The sequence below is a fragment of the Rattus norvegicus genome, chromosome 1, assembly GCF_036323735.1.
Source record: "Rattus norvegicus strain BN/NHsdMcwi chromosome 1, GRCr8, whole genome shotgun sequence".
Lineage (NCBI taxonomy): Eukaryota > Metazoa > Chordata > Mammalia > Rodentia > Muridae > Rattus > Rattus norvegicus.
This window is the reverse complement of record NC_086019.1, coordinates 15,524,438-15,544,578: the sequence shown is the minus strand read 5'-3', so window position 1 is coordinate 15,544,578 and position 20,141 is coordinate 15,524,438. Positions and strand designations below refer to the sequence as shown.

General features: G+C 46.9%; 1 protein-coding gene across 5 annotated transcripts; it reads left to right on the top strand.

Annotated features, from left to right (window-relative positions):
• The first annotated feature begins 585 nt into the window (after positions 1-585).
• Tnfaip3 (TNF alpha induced protein 3) lies at positions 586-15,658 on the top strand. Of its 5 annotated transcripts, XM_039098843.2 has the most exons (10): positions 586-812; positions 1,796-1,937; positions 4,168-4,477; positions 8,064-8,254; positions 9,019-9,166; positions 9,319-9,489; positions 10,780-10,960; positions 11,161-12,041; positions 12,777-12,958; positions 13,564-15,658. In XM_039098843.2, exons 3-10 carry the CDS (start codon positions 4,183-4,185, stop codon positions 13,846-13,848), a joined length of 2,334 nt encoding a protein of 777 aa, XP_038954771.1. In that variant the 5' UTR covers positions 586-812; positions 1,796-1,937; positions 4,168-4,182; the 3' UTR covers positions 13,849-15,658. The 5 variants fall into 5 exon arrangements, 4 of the variants coding, with proteins under 4 accessions (XP_038954771.1, NP_001414035.1, XP_038954761.1 ...); NM_001427106.1 differs by lacking the exon at positions 1,796-1,937 and having other exon boundaries at positions 600-812; XM_039098833.2 differs by lacking the exons at positions 586-812; positions 1,796-1,937 and adding an exon at positions 1,368-1,571.
• Positions 15,659-20,141: the final 4,483 nt, after the last annotated feature.

Below are 20,141 nucleotides of genomic sequence, written 5' to 3'. Positions count from 1 at the left end.
AATGGAGGGTTGTAGGGGTGATGGAGGTGAATTTAATTTTCTCTGAATTTGACCTTGCCCCTGTAACTCAAAAACTGCAGGATCATGGTGTCTCATCTCACTCTGCATTGCATCCAGCCTGAAGCTGACACAGGGTCTGGAGAACCCTGTGGCCTTTTCTCTCAATCCCCTCAGGACCCTGAGAACGGTTCTTTCTTAAGTCCATCACGTGCACAGCCCAGACTTCAAAGCCGGCTTCATGCCTGAGGTCCTGTGTGTCTGGGTGGTTTTTAGGGTTTTCTTTCTAATTTCCCTTCCTTTTCACAGCTGATTTTCTTCAGAAAAGAGGCTATAAAAAAGAACCTATTGCATTTCCAGTTCCCATCACCACTATTTCCACATGGATGTGACGTGGAAGGCAGCTTCCGAAATGCCCAGGTGACTCACGCGGGGACACCCCGGGGCGGGACCTAGGAGTTTCTCCGGGCGGGGCGGGGACGGCCTCGAGCGCCCTCTGCTGGCCGGCCGCTCGCCATGCGGGAGTCACGTGACTGGAAAGTCCCTCGGAAATCCCCCTGTGGCGAAGCATACAACTGAAAGGCAAAAAAAGGGAACTGCCCAGTCTGCAGCCTTCGGAGCCGGAGGCGGAGCGGTGAGCTAGGCCGCCGAGAGACGTGCACACCCCCAACCAGAGAGCCCGACCGGGCGTCCATGGGGCTCCGCCTCGGCCCGACCCCCACCACGACCCGAACCACGACCCCCGGCTACGGCTCGCGCCAGTGACGGCTGATCGGCCACTTGGGCTCTGCGAGGGCTCCGTGCGGCCCCAGGAGGTGAGCAGTACTCCGGCTGGGGTGCACGGCTAGCAGGATACAGGGGGGGTGGGTGCACGGCCAGAGGGGTGCAGTGCCAGCCAGATTCAGGGTGCACGGCCAGCTCAGTATGGAGCTGTCTTGCTATGGCTTTGCAGGAGTTCTGGGGTGAGGGTATTGTTGGCCAGAGTTGAGGTCCGGGTGCCAAGTGTTTAGGTTGACAGCCCTAAGTTTCTCCAGCCGTCTGGTTAGCTAGCTATTCCTTTCCGATCCTGCAGGGTGACGTGAGCTGCAGCTGGCTGATGAATAGTCACCCTTCGGGTCCCTAGGTCGTGTGGTCGTGGGTGTACCCACTCTTCCAGCCCCCCCTTTGGAAATCAAGTGCAGCATGTTCATAGGCACGTAGACCTTGCAGAGTCGCGCTGGGGTTTCTTCCCATATTGTGCATTACTGGCCCAACAGGGGATGGTTTTCTCAGAGGCCACCAAATCCAACTTGGAGGCTTCAGCCAGCCAACTTTTTAGTGATCAATGTGGGAGGAGGGTTGCGGGGAGGGAGGTGGAGGGGAGGGGCGTGCTTTGAGATTGCCACTAAGGCCCTAGTTGCTCCGGTATAAGAGTATGCATGCAGAAATGATTCTCTGGCCTGCTTGCTGGGGAGTCCACGTTTGGTGGCATGTAAAACTCCCTACTGCAGCCTTGACTCCACACTCAGACTGTGACTTGTCAGTCCGGGTCCTTCGTCCCACATCCTGCCACCTGGCCTCTCAGGAAAGCTGAGGTATTAAGAGCTCTTTCTGGAGCATGCTTTGTTTTTAGTTCTCCTGTTCTCTCATCTTTCTTTGGAAAGCTGGTCTGGTCAAGTGGAGGGGGGGGGGCACCGTTTGGAACTGATTATTGTTCATTAGCCTTCCATACGCTGATGTCCTAGATTATTGAGCAGATTATTATCGGTTGATCAGGGCTCATTCTTGTGGTCTGATATGCTACTTGGATCTTTTGCAGCTCGTTGTATAGATTTTTGGAGGGGTACTTCCCAACAATTGCCCGAGGTATCTGTTTATAAATAATACAGAAGTTTCCACATCGCGGGCAAAAAAAAAAAATCTGTTCAGAGTGGAAAAATAAAAGTGGGGGAAAGACTTTGGTGAGTAAGTTCTGAAGAACCTTATTGATCCTGTGACAAAAATTGGGAAATTTATCTGTAAGGGAGTGAGGTAACAAATATATTTTTAAAAGTTAAGGGTAGTGCTTTAATTTTTTTTTTTTACCCATAAAACATTACAATGATATGTCAGGAAACTTTATTCTCTAAATGTGGGGAAGTCCAAGAACTGGAAACTTGGGCAGAGGGAGGTTTAAGCTCTGTCTTAAATAGGCACTTTTGCACGCAGTGCAAGGCAGAGTCCGTGAACGGGGTCTTAGTGGGCTGACAGATACTGACCTTTGCATGTCTTACATATGGCTTAGAGCCCCCGCCACTTTTAGATCTATGCTAAAAGTTCTTGAGGTCCAGAAGAGCAAAATAGAATAGCCATAAAAATAGAACAAGGTGCAGCTCACTGATGCAAAACTTCTCCTTGCCTGTTTCTGAGAGCTGCAAATGCTGTACGCCAGGGTTGCTATCAGGAGACCAGCAAGGGATTGAGATGGGGAATAGGAAGACTTGGCTTATGAGCAGAGCTGCATCCTTACGTCTGCTGGACCTGAGATGGGTCTGACCATCACTGCCTTAGCTGCAGGGGTTGTCTGACAGATATCAAGGCTAGGAGTGAAATCATACATTTTTAGCTATCGCATCAGGCACAAGGGTTGGCCTTAAATAGGTGGTCCAGCCTTGCTGCTTGCATGCATCCATTCATGGATGGGGTGATGACATTGTGAGAGAGACCATGCTATATCACCAAGGAGATGTATGTGTGGTAGTTTTGTCCCATTCTGTCTATGTTTCTGCCTAATTCTACTTGCGAGGCGCAACTGTCATCAGGCACAGAGAATAACTTCCAGGCCTCAGCATCCCAATGCAAATTCCCAGGAGCAGCCCCTCCCTTCCAAGCAGGGAACAAGAACTTACGATTTCTTTTCCCTCTTGCATAGTCTTAACACCGTTTTTATTTTAACCTGGTGAGTTTGCATTGGAGGATAGTATGGTGCCGGAGTGGCATTAAGCTTCGCTGAGAAATTTCCTAGGTGCTCTATATCATTTCTGTCTTCTAGGAAATTAGGATGTGTGGTCAAGTGCCCAAGGAGGGTCTGTGAGGACAGTGAAGCAGACCTGGATGGCCATTGATCCACATTGGTCTCTCTGCATCATCAGTCCACATTCGTGCATAGTTGGCGTGGGTGGTCATATGGCCAGTCTTCGTCCTGAGTGGTACCCCACTCCAATACTTCCTGTTCGTTTCCTGATTTCATTTCCTCCACCTTTGATTGCGCTCGATCTTTTATGGTAAAGGAAGGAGGGTGTTGAGGTCTCTGAGCATTGGGATCTGGAAGGGCAGCCATAAATAAAAGTTGGTCTAGTTGAGTTAAAGTCATAGAGCGCGCTGGTGTCTGTTCCCCCCCCCCCACCTCTCTGGGAGGTGTGATATACCTTAGTATCCCTCTGTTCATTTGTCTCACGCTGTGAGGTTCAGTGGCAAGGTTCTGAAATCCAGCTGACGTTTATTTGCTTTTAAGATTGTGAAGGATCTGGCCAGAAATCAGCTTCGTTTTTGTTTCTGTTTTTGTTTTGTTTTTTTTTTTCCGTTGTTGGTTATAAAACAATTTGGCGTCGGCTCTTTATAAATATCGGCTCTTTATAAATATCATAAACCGAGCATTTATACATGTCTTTGGGGTCAATAAGAAAGAGGAAATACCAAGCAAGCAGCTAGATGCCACACGGGATTTCCAAAACTACTTGCTGCCTTTGCAGCATCGAGAAAGGGGATGTTCGAATGACCTGAATCTAGACGTGAGTCAAGAGGGAGGATTGAATGGTGGGGGTCTTCAGTGAGCCTAGACTTGGGACTCTGATGAGTGACATCAGAGGGATGTGAGGTTGGCTGTGTGAAGCAGTACCTGTCGCTGAGAGACAGACTTGGATCACTGACAAGCATTACTGAAAGCATGGGTTATTCCCCTCCTCCTCAGTACCCACGCTCCGCCTTCCTTCTCTTGTTTAGACTAATCTTTAAAAGTGATGTAACTTAAAACAGTCCAGTGTGAGTTAATCTTCAGGGCCAGCTAGTATCCTGGGAGTCGAGGTGACTAAGATCTTTTACCTACAGATTAGAGTAATGACAAGATCAAACACTGGGGTTTCCTGCCGGCAGGTATATGGGAGCAGTGTAAAAGGCAGGCTAACGGAATGGGCTTTTCCCCTTCCTCTTCAGGCCTTGTCGAGGACCATGGCTGAACAACTTCTTCCTCAGGCTTTGTATTTGAGCAATATGAGGAAAGCGGTGAAGATACGAGAGAGAACCCCAGAAGACATTTTCAAGCCTAGCAATGGGATCATCCACCATTTTAAAACCATGCACCGGTACACACTGGAGATGTTCAGAACGTGTCAGTTTTGCCCACAGTTTCGAGAGATCATCCACAAAGCACTTATTGACAGAAGCGTCCAGGCTTCTCTGGAAAGCCAAAAGAAGCTCAACTGGTGTCGTGAAGTCAGGAAGCTCGTGGCTCTGAAAACCAACGGTAAGCCTTGCTCTTTCCCTCTGGTACCCTCCTGCTAACCACAGAGACTGCTTCTGGTCATGCTTTTTAATGGAGCTAATCAGGCGCCTATAGAAACTCTCTTAAGGGATGAGTGGTGGCTGTAAGTGTGTCTGGCGAGTCCGCTGTTGTAATGAGGCAGGATTTCATGGTGTAGCCCAGGCTGCTTTTGAACTTGGAATCTTTCCGTTTCCATCACTGAGTGCTAGGTCAGCAAGTGTGCACCGCTTGCAGCCAGCTGTTGGATAGTTGTATTTAAGGTGTTTTCTAACACACTCAGTGCCTGTGTGTTTGGGTACAGAGGGCAGGAAGGCTTGTGGAATGCATTTCTAAACCGAATGCCCCAGTTGGGGGATTAATCTTCCTAATGCTTACGTTGGTTGAATCGTCTATAAAGTGCCCTTCAACTGGCCAGAATGGGAAGGATTTAAAAGGTTTCAAGCCCAGAAGGCAAGCAGAACACTGGAAAGCAGGGTCACCGCTGTTTGCTGCTGCCACTAGGAAAACACAGTGATGTTCTTGCTCTTCCTGCGTTAACGGAATTTTCTAGGTTAACAAGCAAGCTCAGGACAGGAGACGCTCTGCACAGTCTCTGCACCCCTTACCTAGGTTCTGTTGCCTCAGCAAATGAGGCACAGCCTTTCTGCACTATTCTTGGCCAATCAGATCAAGTGAAGTCCAGAAGCAGACAATTATGTTGTCATTAAGGGCCACCTCCACCTATTGTCTAAAGTAGCCAGATTCTGCCTTGGGTTACGTAGAGGACTTTACCACTGGCAACCATTTTTCTATTCCAACTTCTTAAAAACATGTCCTTTGAGTAAGAAGAATATTGGCAGAAACGTCCAGTAATATTGTTTTGTGCAGTTACAGAATTGTGCGTTTGACGATGTTGACATTTATTATTGTAAGACAACGGAGTGTGTGAGATCAGTTGAATAGTTACACTGTAGGTAAGAGCACGATCTCATCTTCTTGTTGGCAGTGATGGCGCTAGAAACGTTAGCTTAATAACTTAATTGGTACATTAACTTCGGCTATTCTTGACTTGAGTAACTAGGGATGGGTGGATGTGGGGTTTTGTTTGTTTTGATTCCGGGGACTCTTGTATCCCTCCACATCTTCCCTATATTTATGAAGCTTAGACTCTTAGAAATAGAGTGGAAAGAGAACTGGAGACAGTGATTATCTACATTGTTCTTGGCATTAAGTCAAGTGATGCCTAGAAGTAGATAATCATATTAACTTGTCATCGAGGGGCTTATGTACCTGACAGTCTGTGGTTTTTACCACGTCCCATTTTGTAACAAAAGGAGAGATGGAGTTGATAGAATTAGAAATGGTGTAGAGAGAAGAAAAGCCTTATTTTATTTGCCACTCACAGAATTAGCAAATGTTACATAGTATTTCCTTAACAGAGGAAATAGCTAATTTCCTGTAGGGAAAAAAATGCAATGTAAATGCCAAACACTTCTTTTGCCATTTAAAGCAGCAAGGATTCACGTTACAAATAAAAGTGGAAAAGGTATTTTGGTAACATGCTGGGTCCCAAGAATCCTAATCTCTCTGCTTTGAAGAGAAGTTATGGAAAACAAAGTGTTTTAAAGGAGGGGGGGGGAACGAGTGGCTCTCTGTCCATTTGCTTATTATTAGCATCTTTCCTTTCCTTTTAAAAAGCCCTCCCTTCCAGGAGGTTTTCTTCAAAGGCAGGTCTCTTTGAGGAGGGGGCAATTCACAAGTCTGCAGTTTGGGGATATGAGACTGTGGTGAATGAGGAAGGGAGTAGGTGGCATAAAATTGAAACTTCATGAAAATCCCAGTGTCTATTGGCCGCGGCAATCTCACTTGTATAGTGAGTAGCCCAGTTCCAGCTCATCCTGGCCACGCCCACTTGGAAAGTCCAGGGTGCAGTTCACAGTTTAAATGTCTACACACCAGAACAAAACGTCCAACAACTGTTGTTGCTCAATTGCTAGTCAAATATCTTCGCACTGGGGAATTCCACATGTTACTTAGGGAATTTTACACGGGTGCATCTCAATAAAGAACTGAAAGTAAGCCCAAGAAGAAGAAGAGAAGAAAAAAAAAAGCCTTATCTTTGCTCTAGATTTTGCAAAGGGGAAATTTCAACAGAATGCAGTCCTTGCCACACGTCGGCCTAGACACTAAGCTCTAAGTGATCTTTTCTGTCCATTAGTTTGGGGAATGGTTTAAAGCATGCACACTGAAGGGATAGTGACCCTGGATATGTATTCGACAGGTTGTTTACAATTTCACTAGAGTTAGAATCTTATGGAATTTCAAATAGCTTTATCGCTTTACTGACAGAGTAATATTAAACACACACACACACGCGCATGTATGCACACTCCAGTCTTCCTAAAAATTAAAATTATGTAGTGCTTACCAAAGGAGAGTGAAGAATCAACTAGTTTTGTATTAAATGATTCCCCCCAAATGTTTACTATTTGGGGCACGAGAAGGAATGCAGTCTGGACTGGATGTAGCTGCCTGGTAGAGCCCTGGCCTAGCATTCCCCAGGCCCTGGGTTCAATATCCAGAACTGAAAACAATAAAAGTCCCAACTGGAAGGACAGTCAGCTGAATTGTGACTCCCTTCCTGGAAAAGTAAGGAATGAGTGGGAGAAAATTAGACTTGCCTTTTTCACAAAATGCCAGCCTCAAACGCCGAGTTATTTTAAATGTCAGCAACTTTCAAACTTTTATTTTTTTGAATTGCTTGCTGATTGGTTGACTGACAGACGACTGACTGACTGACTGACTGACTGACTGAGACAGGTTCTCACGTAGTCCAAGCTAATTGTCAGCTCACTCTGTAGCTAAGGATGACCTTCTGATCCTCCTGCTTCAGCCTCCCAAATGTTAGAATTGCAAGCATGCACAACCAGGCCCAGTTGGCCTTTTAACTTTTTTTTAAAAGGGCTTCACAGTCCCTTACAAGCAGGCTGTCATAATTCACTAGAGGCTGGGGCAGGGCCTGCATTATGTGCTGCTGCCGTTCCTACTTTATAAGCTAGGAGAGGAAAATCCCAGGTCCCCACAGCTAAAGTGGAATGGCTAAGTCATTTACCACTGAGTCATAGCCAGACCAACCCTCTCTAGTAGGTCGAGCCACGGTGGCTTCCTGGTGTGTGTGTGTGTGTGTGTGTGTGTGTGTGTGTGTGTGTGTTGTTGCCCTGGACTGAAAACCTCCTTAGAACTAGAGAGTAGTAATGTCAAGGCCTAGTCAAAGATTACTAGGAAGGAAGGACTGTAGAGTTCATACGAAGTAGACAAGAAGAGCCTTTCAAGAGTGTTCCCACAGTCATACAGACCAGTTAGGTGCAGAGCTGTGCTACAATGGAGGTCGTTTGACACCTCTCACTGTTGGCACGATGCATTACACAGAAGAATGGAAAGCCTCTGTAGAGAATGTTATCAGTTGGCCCTTGGTTAAAATCCAACCGTACAGTCCCCAGCAGTGGTCTCCAGTTATCCTGAAAACCTTAGAAGGGCATTCACTTTGGGCTGCTTAACTTTGCTCCTCACGGCTCCCTTCTGTCCTCAGGTGATGGAAACTGCCTCATGCATGCAGCCTGTCAGTATATGTGGGGTGTCCAGGATACTGACTTGGTCCTGAGGAAGGCCCTCTGCAGCACCCTTAAGGAGACAGACACTCGGAATTTTAAGTTCCGCTGGCAGCTGGAGTCGCTGAAATCTCAGGAATTTGTGGAGACGGGACTTTGCTACGACACTCGGGTATGTTTTGCTTCTGTTCGGCAGCCCTCTGACAGACAGAGGCTACTCGTGGCCGGTCCCTGTTCCCTGAGGAACATATGACTTACTAAGTCATATGAGTCGATCTAAGCATTGCCCACTCAGTGGAAAACACCAAGAACATTCTGTGGGATTAACCCCAGGCCTTAGCCACTCTCTGGGCTAAGTCTCAGCAGCAGGTCCCTCGGCATGCATCTTTGTCTTCCAACCTTTTCTTGAGCACTTCCCTGAGTCTCCTGGCTTAGCTGAGCCAACCAGATCAGGGAAGAATGTACATCATAATCTTTAGCCACAAGCTGGGGAAGGGTTCTAAAAGGATTGAAGCAGAGCTTCAGTATCTTGTGTCCTGTTTGTTTGTTTTTGAGCTAGGGAATCACGTAGCTCGGACAGGCTTTGAACCTGCTGTGTAGCAGAAAATGACCTTTCTGCCTCTGCTGCCACACTGCTAGGATTGCAGGCTCACACCACCGTGTGGTTTTCTGTGGGGGATCAAACCCAAGTTAGGCAAGCACTCCTCCAACTGAGCTCTCCTCAGCACCCCAGTGGGGGATTTTTATGGAAGCAAATGCTGTCTGTATCTCCTGTCAGTTTTGCCCTGCAGTGGGAAAATAGTAAAGAAACCAAACCAAAATTGGGGAGAGGATGAACATTTGAATGAGCGTGAGCAGAGGTTCTTAAGCAGACAGATGCAGAGTGGCCTCTAAGGGAGTCGTTAATCCATTCCTCTCATACTCTCTCCCCACTAGAACTGGAATGACGAATGGGACAACTTGGTCAAAATGGCCTCAGCAGACACACCAGCAGCCCGGAGTGGACTTCAGTACAATTCTCTGGAAGAAATCCACATATTTGTCCTCAGCAACATCCTCAGAAGACCCATCATTGTCATCTCAGGTGGGGTGCTTCCGAGAGTTTCTTGGTTCCCCAGGTGCACTTTAGCTCTGAGGATAAACCAGGGTGGCCCCTGTGGCTGTCAGTTGACAGTGGTGGGAGCTTCACAGAAGTCACCCAGGGGGTCTTACCTTGTTTTCTCTTTCTATCAACAGACAAAATGCTAAGAAGTTTGGAATCAGGTTCCAATTTTGCTCCTTTGAAAGTGGGTGGGATCTACCTGCCTCTCCACTGGCCTGCGCAGGAATGTTACAGATATCCCATCGTCCTTGGCTACGACAGTCAGCACTTTGTACCCCTGGTGACCCTGAAGGACAGTGGCCCTGGTAAGAAAACATCGGTTCCTATTCGTTACCTTGTTGGATCCTGGAGTTCCAGGCCTTGCTCTCTTGTTTTTTTCCCAGTTGAAACTGTTTTGTTTCAGTTCGTTATTTTGTCCCTCGTTACAGAGGATTAGATATCCCTTCTGCGAGATGCTTGCACTCAATATCATTTCAGATCCCTAGTTAGAAATCTAAGCACTCCCAAGCTGTCAGGTTCATAGAGTTGGGATTTTTCTGATCAGAGTCACCCATGTTGGCGCAGTGAATCAACAGCAGTAAGCGTAGTATTTCCCCATCTTTGGTGTGACCTAAGAAGTACATTCAGCTTGGCAAACATAGGTTGGACAGGCACGTGTGCCTACTTCCACCCTGTTATTGTTATTGCATGACCCAATTAAAGTACACAGAGCCAGAAGATGTTTAGCTGTTATTATAATACCTTCCTTAATGTATAGTTGAGCAGTTGCTAGGCAACACTGTCTCATCCCGTTCTCACAGTGTCCTTCGGGGAGGTTGGCAGGGGTTGTCCTATCTTATTGATGAAGCCATGGAGACTCGGAAAAGTGAAGTGACACGCTTAGTTTGACATTGACGAAATCAAGATTCTTACTCAGGTCGGGCAGGGAGGCATGAGAATTTAACCAGTCAGCTCAGATGACCATCAACAGACGGATGGATGGAGAAGGCTTGATAATATACACAGCGGAGTTTTATTCAGCCATGAGGAAAAAGAGGATTTTGTCATTTGCAGGGGGAAAAAAAGATAGAGCAAGAGATAATCGTGTTAAACAAATAATACAGAGTCAGGATAGCAACACTTTTTTGTCTCATATATGGAATCTGGATTTCGTTTTAAAGGGTAAGACAGTAGAAGTAGAAGGCAGACAATGTTGAAAGACAGGGCAGCAGGAAGGACAGGGAGAGAAGCTCAATTACAGCCAAAGAGCATTTGTGTGTCTATTTGTAAAGGCACAGAAAAAAGTACAGAACCTCTGTATTCTAAGCAAAAACTAAAAACTGCTTCTCAGCCTTTTGGCTACAATAAGAATGCGAGACCACAAATGAAGTCTTTGCTGAAAAGCAGTCTGTGAGCCTTGGGTCCCTTGGCGTTCTGTGACCTCCCTGGAAACAAAGTGTTTCTCACATTTTTTTTTCTGGTTTGGGCTTAAGTGTGGCTGGAAGATGCTTTTCTACTCTTCTATGCCTTTTGTATCTTTAAATTTGGATCATTTTACGACCTCATCTGCACCATCGTGTTTTACTCACTCACTAATTTTTTTTTTCTTCCTTCAGAAATTCGAGCTGTTCCACTTGTTAACAGAGAGCGGGGTAGGTTTGAAGACTTGAAGGTTCACTTTTTGACAGACCCTGAACATGAGATGAAGGAAAAGCTTCTCAAGGAGTACTTGATGGTGCTGGAGATCCCGGTGCAAGGCTGGGACCACGGCACGACTCACCTGATCAATGCTGCCAAGTAAGCAGTCTCCTTTGTTGTGCCTTCTTGACGGGAGGGCGTGACAGGATGTGCCCTGGACCTGTCCTGTTACAAGCCTGCATTTTGGTGCTGACTGTGAAGTCATGGCCCTGGACCGCATTCCGGAAATGTGGTCTAGGAGCTAATGGTATACGGTCTTGTGTTCCTTGGATTCACTTATTTCCCTGTTTGTCCTCTAGGTTAGATGAAGCTAATCTACCCAAAGAAATAAATCTGGTAGACGACTACTTCGAGCTTGTTCAGCACGAATACAAGAAGTGGCAAGAAAACGGCGATCAGGGCAGGAGAGGGGCGCATGCGCAGAACCCTTTGGAGGCTTCCACACCCCAGCTATCACTCATGGATATAAAATGTGAGACGCCCAACTGTCCTTTCTTCATGTCCGTCAACACTCAGCCTTTATGCCACGAGTGCTCCGAGAGGCGTCAAAAGAACCAGAGCAAACTCCCAAAGCTGAACTCGAAGCTGGGCCCTGAGGGAGGACTCCCAGCGGTGGGACTTGGCTCCTCGAACTGGAACCCCGAGGAAACAGCTGGAGGCCCCCATTCGGCCCCACCCACGGCCCCCAGCCTTTTCCTGTTCAGTGAGACCACTGCAATGAAGTGCAGGAGCCCCGGGTGCCCTTTCACGCTGAACGTGCAACACAACGGATTCTGTGAGCGTTGTCACAATGCGCGGCAGATGAGCGCCAGCCACACCGCAGACCCCGGTAAGTGCCAAGCCTGCCTTCAGGATGTCACTCGGACGTTTAACGGCATCTGTAGTACCTGTTTCAAAAGGACTACGGCAGAGCCCACCTCCAGCCTCACTTCCAGTGTCCCTCCCTCCTGTCACCAGCGCTCCAAGTCTGACCCCTCACAACTCATCCAAAGTCTCACCCCACACTCTTGCCACCGAACTGGAAATGCCGTCCCCTCTGGCTACCTTTCCCAGACATCACGGACTCCAGCAGACAGAACTGGGACAAGCAAGTGCAGAAAAGCTGGCTGCATGTATTTTGGGACTCCGGAAAACAAGGGCTTTTGCACGCTATGTTTCATCGAATACAGAGAAAATAAACGTGAGTGAAATCATAGATTGCCCATTGCAGTAGCTACTGTCTAGACAGGACCCTGAGTGTCAAGAAAGTAGCCTACCTCAGCAGTTGGTTTGTGCCTGGGGACAGTTGTCGTTGCTCTGCTTTTGTACCTGAAAGCAGTAAACACCATCTCATTACAGCAGCTCTAGTTACCACGTACTCTAAATTAAAAGTATCCTAGAGATGTAGTTCATGCTAGCCCAAGATGAACCCATTATGTAGCCCAGGGTGGCCTCAGAGTCCTGGCAATCTTTATGCTTCTGACCCCTGAGTGCTGGGATTTCTACATGTACTGCCACACCAAACTGTGGGCTGATTTTAATAAGGCTATTGAGTATCTGCCATCCATGGAGAGTTTAGACTTCAGCGATGTTGGTGAGATGGTCTAAAGATAGCTAATAAAGAACAGGAAGTATTTACGGATGCCAGGAAAACATTTGTGGCTTAAGGACTGGTAAACAGCTCGTGTCTGCTGTTTGGTCTTTGACAGATCGGTGATCCGTATTCAAAGTTAAATTAATATCAGTAGATCCAAAGATGTTCGCTGACGTAAGTTTGGTCTTAAGCACCTGCTTAAAAGTTGTGCGAACCTAGGCTGGGATCCATTTCTTCTCTAACATCTGTGTGTGTGTGTGTGTGTGTGTGTGTGTGTGTGTGTGTGTGTGTGTGTGCACTGTAACCCGGATGTGATACTGAATAGCACCTACTCTTTTGTAGAGTCTGTCACCGCCTCTGGGAAAGCCGCTTCCTCGGCCCCCAGATTCCAGAACAACATCCCGTGCCTGGGCAGGGAGTGTGGCACCCTGGGAAGCACCATGTTTGAAGGGTACTGTCAGAAGTGTTTCATTGAAGCTCAGAACCAGAGATTTCATGAAGCCAAAAGGCCTGAAGAACAACTGGTGAGACATTTGGTGGAGCTTGACCCCTCTGGTATCCAGGTCCTTCATCCATGACAGATAGACTGTCTCCTTATGACAAAGGGCCTCTTTGAAAAGTCTGCCGGAAGAGAGCCTGGAAAAGCCAACCACATTTCATTGGCTCCCGGGGTGGAAATATTGCATGGCCTAAGTACACTTAGAATTTATTCTGAAAAGCCAGTGCAGTCAGCTGTAGACTGAAACCTCCTGCAAGCGTCCCGAAAGCCAGGGTGATCAGGGAGGGACATGTTAGAAATGAAGGAGAAGCAGACTTTCCAAACAGTCCTTTATCCCAAACACCGAGGCTGCTTCCATTTACTGGCATGTCGGGAAAACACAAACAACACACAAACAAACAGACAAAAATGTTCCCTCGGACAGAACCAGGCGGTCGGCTTCTCCTGGGATTGGCGGTCCTCAGTTACACATACACTTCTCCCACTCAGGCAGATCGAACACTCGGTAGAATCCACCCTGTTAATTTGAAGTCCCTCTGGTCTCCTGAGAAATGTAACACCTCTCTCTCTCTCTCTCTCTCTCTCTCTCTCTCTCTCTCTCTCTCTCTCTCTCTCTCTCTTCCCACTCAGAGATCAAGCCAGCGTAGAGAAATGCCTCGAACCACACAGGGAGCCTCAAGGCCGAAGTGTGCCCGGGCCTCTTGCAAGAACATCCTGGCTTGTCGCAGTGAGGAACTCTGTATGGAGTGCCAGCACCTAAGCCAGCGAATAGCTTCTTTGGCCCACCGGGGTGAGCCCACTCCTGAAGAGCCCCCTAAGCAGCGCTGCCGGGCCCCTGCTTGCGATCACTTTGGCAATGCCAAGTGTAATGGTTACTGCAATGAGTGCTACCAGTTCAAGCAGATGTACGGCTAAGTGCGGACACATTGATTGGTCCCGGAAGAAGGGGGCCTCAAACTGCCAGCCAGAGTGGTGCTGTCGTCCAGACCCCTGAGTGCCACGGGAAGGGTGGGCCCTGGGACAGTGGCTTCAAGTGTCTTTGAGCAAAGTAGACCAGATAAGCTCTTCCCTCATCATGGCCATGGCCGTCCGGTTGGTAACCAAGACTGTGTCCTGGTGGGCTGAGAGTAGACCTGGTTACCGGCAGTGCATGAGGTCGGGTTCAGTCTGAAGCTGTCGCTGCTCCACCTACCAGGAGGCTGGGGAGATCTTCAATGCAAGCGAAGACTGGCAGCGGTTCCTGAGCCTGGCTGCCAGGAAACAGGAAGAAAGGAAGGTGGGCTGGCGACTGGGACTATCCTGCTGTCCCCTGGAAGCTTTTCTCGGAGAGCCAAAGCTAAATTCCAGAGCACCGAGGCCCTCCTCCGCAAGATGCTAGGGGAAGCTCAGGGAAAACGGACATCGGCAGAGCGCATCTGTGGCCACTGGGCTTCCCTACCTGCCAACATGGCTCCCAAGGTTCTGCAGGAAAACAGAGCCACACACAGACTGTGATCCTGAGGCTGCTGCTGAAATGAGACATGTGCACATGGAGACACAACGAGCTGCTCTTGACTGTATGCACCTTCTAGACAGTAGACCGTCTTAGTGGGAAGACAAACCAGCGTTGGTCATTGTTGTCCTCCAGTCCGAAGAGAGTAGTTTGGACTGAGGTGTGTATCAGAGTGTGTACAAATGTAATATACCCTTATATTATGTATGAGGGATTTTTAAGACATTGAAATGGTGCCCTAGAGGTAGACTGAATAATAATAACCTATTTTCTGGTTGTTGTCAGGTTGCCCCTGACAGCTTGTTATGTGAATTCAACAAGCTGCCTTCTTAAAGGGAGCCTTCATTCTGCCTTATTTATTTTGAACTTCAGAATTATTTAAATGAAGAGTCCCTTCCACAGTATTCTCTTGAAATAACATATTTGCTTTTCACCATGTCCCGGGAACCCGGCGAGTTCCTGGCCCCAGAGTGTGGTGGGGTGATTGTCTTCTCTCTACTTGTTGCCTCCCTAGGAAAGAAGGGGTTGCTTTCTGAACAAAGCCTGTAGAATCTGATGCTTCTTATGACTCCCTGGCTGCACAAGAAGAAAACGTTCTGTCTTCCATAGATGTTTCTAAGTATCCTACCTCTTTGAAGAAAAATAGGAATGGAGTGAGGTGACAGTGGGACAGGACACAGAAATATGTGTCCTTTCACGACCTTTGCTTACTATGTAAATGCTGTGCCCCTTGGGTACCGGATCGGAACATTGAGATAGCAAAGCCAGTAGCCATGAGGATGAGGAGGTTTCTGCCATTGGCTCGCAGCTTCTCTGTGTGCTTTGGACTTGCGCAGGAGGGAAATGCAGCTGTGCAGGGGTCAAGGCTGACATCTGGGGTCTGGCCCAGCACCTGACGATACTTGTGATGTCGAGCTCTACCTAGCCTTTTCTCTTCATATCTGCTGCGTGTCCTTCCCTGACGTACATCTTTGTCCTTCTTCCCCAAAGATGTCAAATACAATGCATCTTCATCTAGTTCTTTCAGAGTTAATAGCCTATTATTTTGTGTTTATTTGATATTTTCATTGTTAATGTGAAATCATGAAATTATTTATACTTATTATAGAAAGTATGTGAAATTTGCACAGTTGTCTTTCAAAGTATGGGGTCTACCTTTTTCGGACTTCAGATTACCTTGAACTGTAACTTCACAAAAGTCAATATTAAAAGAATAAATTATTTAAGAACAAATTCCAATGCCTTCTGTTAATGAGTTGTTGGAAGAAGATGGGCTCAGATGTGAAGATTTTGATGTATACGGGGCCATGGGTGGGCCTCTTATCCATGGAAAGGATGATAGCTTCTGAAAAATAATCAGAGGGTTGGGGAGACAGCTCAGTCCATAAGTGCTTGTTACATAAGCATGGGGCACTGAGTTCAACAGATGCATGCATATAGTTGCATATGTATGCACATACAGGAATGCACATGAACACACACATGAATCAGTGCATAAGAATAAGGCCATGTATGTACTCAAGCACAGTCCTTGGGTTTAAAATCAATGACACGGAAGCCAGATGGATGTGGGAAAGCTTCTCCCTCTACACCTCTCCAGAGATCATACGAGGTCTCTAGCGACTCCTGCTGGGGCATTTAGGAGGGAGAGACGTGAACCCAGTGGGAAAAGGAAGCATTTTCCTCTGCTTATCTCTTACACAGTAATTGCTAGTCCAGGGTTCTGTGATCATCCATAAAGGTTGGGCGATCTCTCCACCAGGTAATGAGAGCGTAATTCTGCAGTAGAGTCCTTTAGCTCAGTACTGACAGAACCTAAAGACACCATCAGATTACTGACGTTCAGGGTTCCGTTCCCCACACTACATGTCAATGTCAAGCCCCAGGTGGTTTTTTAACCATTCTTTTTTTATAACTGACCAGCAGGAATAACGGTCTGTAGACACCACTCTCGTCAGATTTGACTAATTTTACTCAGTGGTCCTAGATGTCAGAGAAGCGTATTTGACCCTTTCTTATAAAGAATATTGCAATGGGTATAGATAAATGGCAACGCATAGCTAAGCTCCTAGTGTCGAGCGTTCAGGCCCTCTCTAGGCCAATCACCTTCCAGGCACCCCCATGCATCTAACTTTAGGGAGCCATTTTGAAACCTGTCCTCCAGGTTTTTAATGGACGCTTCGCTACATAGGCACAATGAGAGCAAGGACAATCGTGAAGACCTATGGTGGAACAAAACGAATCTGATGTAATATTAACAGATGTTGTGGAAAGACCCAGAAGCGCCTCTGTATCTATGATAGTCTTTACTTCAGAACAGCGTTCTTTCTCTGCAGGTACAGAGGAGCAGGACACTGTTAAAGATGAGATCGTGGCACCTTCACACTGTCAACTTGCTAGGCTCTCGAATTATTTAGGAGACAAATGTCTCATCACGCCTGTGAGGGAGGGAGTTTCTAGATTGAGTTAACTAAATGTGGGTGGGGCATCCGGGGACTAAGGTCCTGAACTGAGTCAAAAGGGGAATGCAAGTTGAGCCCCACACTCATCTCTTTTGCTTTCCTACTGCGGACTGAGTGTGACCAGCTGCCTCATGCTTCCACCACTGTGGCTTCCCCGCCAGGTAGACTGCATCCCTTCAGACCGTAAGCCGAAATAAACCCTTCAGTCCTTACGTTGCTTCCTGTTGGATACTTGGTCACAGTAGTAAGAAAAGTATCTAATAGCAAGCAAGGAAAGTCAGATCATTTCTTTACGGCTAGCTCCAAGACACAAAGTTGGGGTAAGATTGTAGCATATATTTTGATTTGCCTTGAAGACTAATTTTTATTTCTTTAGCCTACTTAGGAAGAGAGTTTATAAAGCAGGAACCATGGAGTGTGGCCCAGACTCTCACCCTCTCCAAATGTATCATCCATGGGAGACTGAGCCAGAGTCACTGCTTGAGCTCCTGAACTAATTCTGCCCACCCTCCAGATTTCAGAACCGTGACTTTGAAAAATCCTGAAAATGCTTTTAGCTCGTGAAAAATTATAAAAAACGAAAGATTAGTGAGCTCCCATGCAGCAGCATTTTGTTATATTTGTTTCTTATGCTCCAGATTAATTGATGGACTGCTTAAAGGCCGACCCCAGTTATATGATATCACACTCACAGGCATTTCCGTGTGTATCTCAGATTCATAAAAATGTGCTCCAACATCACCACCTTTACAGCCCTAGCTTAATTACTTTACATTTCCTTGTGATCCAATCCATAGGAGGTCTGGGCACAATGGGTGTGTTTGAGAAGCGTAATCTGAGAACTGTGCCACTGACTGGTTTCAGCATTCTGTGACTGCCGGACTGTTCTCACAGAAACAAATGTGGCTGCCCCAGTGCTATGTGATATAATTTTATGGTACCACCATCCTGTTTCGTCAATCAAGATATGCCATTATGAGCTCGATTGCTGGATTTTAATTTTCAAGTTATCCACGGCATAAAGTCTTACTACTTCTGATTTTTTTCATCTTTATTAACTTGGGTATTTCTTATTTACATTTCGATTGTTATTCCCTTTCCCCGTTTCTGGGTCAACATCCCCCTAACCCTTCCCTCTCCCCTTCTCTATGGGTGTTACCCTCCCCATCCTCCCCCATTACCGCCCTCCCCCAACAATCACGTTCACTGGGGGTTCAGTCTTAGCAGGACCAAGGGCTTCCCCTTCCCCTTGTGCTCTTACTAGGTTATTCATTGCTACCTATGAGGTTGGAGCCCAGGGTCAGTCCATGTATAGTCTTTGGATAGTGGCTTAGTCCCTGGGAGCTCTGGTTGGTTGGCATTGTTGTTCATATGGGGTCTCAAGCCCCTTCAAGCTCTTTCAGTCTTTTCTAAGATTCTCTCTTTTTACATATGATCAATTCGTTAGAATGATTGGCATGCTCGAGGCTTGTGTTTGTTCTGTTTTTGTTTTGTGTTATGTTTTTGAGACAGGGTCTTGCTTATATAGCACTAGTAAGCTTAATACTAACAAAGTTGGCCTTAAACTCCTGGCTGTTTTCCTGACCCAGTCTTCCAAGTGCTATTACAGGTATGTGCCACCACCGGACCTGGCCTTTGACATTTATTCTACAGAATACCCTGGATCTGAATCCTTGATTCCTTGTGACATAGTTAGTTTGAGCCTTTTCTTCTACACTTGCTATTTGTGGCTCGGTGATGGGAGTGGGTCTCCTGTTGCAGCCCATCCCATCTGCTCAGTGTGAATACTTACCCAGGAGATCATAAAGTCTCAAAAGGACGCTCTCCCTTCTCCTTCATTCGTTCTCCTATCTCTCACCGTGCATGATAAATTACAATTCTTCAGTCAGCATGATGAACATTGGCATCTGACCATAGCTCACCAGGATTTCTAAAGTAGGAAGTGACATAATTAGCCTCTGACTCAGAGGATGGCATCCAGACAGGGGAATAGAGAGGGTTTAGAAGGGCACCGAGGCCTGGGAGCTTCCATCTAAAGTGGGTGAGCCTCTGAGGGTGCGGGGGTTGTGTGGTTCACCATTTCGTGTTATGGGTACATTTATTTTTATTTTAAAGTGGGGACCCCTGACCTTTTTAGACGCATTGTTTCTTTAGTTCCCAGTTCACCCCCACTGCTGCCGAAACCCATCTTCGTACAACACAGGGTAGCCCTGATGCCCAGATAAAGCTCACAATGCTCAACGCTTGGTTTTTCTCCATGCTCGATGTGGTACCATCCTCTTTCTAGCCACGTTTGTATTTCCCACGACTCCCACATCCGACACCATCTCTGCCCTCCATCCTGGACCTGAGCTGGAGTGTCCTTCTGTCCTCTTATTTCCTCCTTCCTCTTTTCAGCCCTCTCTTACTTACTATGACTTTGCCTGCTCAGATTTTCCTTAAGCTAAGACTACGGGCTGGCCTCACCAAAATGCCTAAAGCACAGGGGCATGTATTCACACTAAGTGCTGTAAGAAGAAAATGGGACATCTTTAAACTCATCCTTTGTCCTTAAAAGCGTGAGATAAATTATATTGTGCTAGTGACTGATAGGCAGGCTGTCACTGCTGCTCTGTGTTTCTCAGCATTAACAGTGGGTCCCTGTCATATGAACAGTCACTGTCACGGGAGTAATTGTGAATGGCTCTGCTCAGGCAAGCCAGTGACCTCTGTGTTCATTCACTCAGGTGCAGAGTTTCACCTAAAAGCCCCTCTGTGGTGCGCATGCTTAAACTTGGAAACCAGATTTGTTTTCCCTGGTCTTGAGGATTGGGCCTCCCCCATGTGTTAGGCCAATGTTTTACTACCTGGAAACCAGATTTTTTTTCAGTTTCCTTAAATATTACCCAAGCAGCAGCTGAGCAGATGACTTAACAGTTAAGAGTCCTTGCAGACTCAGGTTTATTTCCCAACACCCATACTGGTGGCTCTCAACTCAGCTCCAAGAAATTGGTGCCCTCTTCTGGCCTCCAGTGACACATGAACACACACACAGACACACAGACATAGTTACACATACATAGACACCCACACACATAGCCATACACACACACACACACACACACACACACACACACATTGTAAAAATATTTAAAACTTTGTGTGTGTGTTTCTGTGTGTGCGTGTGTGTGTGTGTATGGCTATGTGTGTGTGTGTGTGTGTGTGTGTGTGTGTGTGTGTGTGTGTGTGTACACAAATTGTCCTGTGAGTAAAGG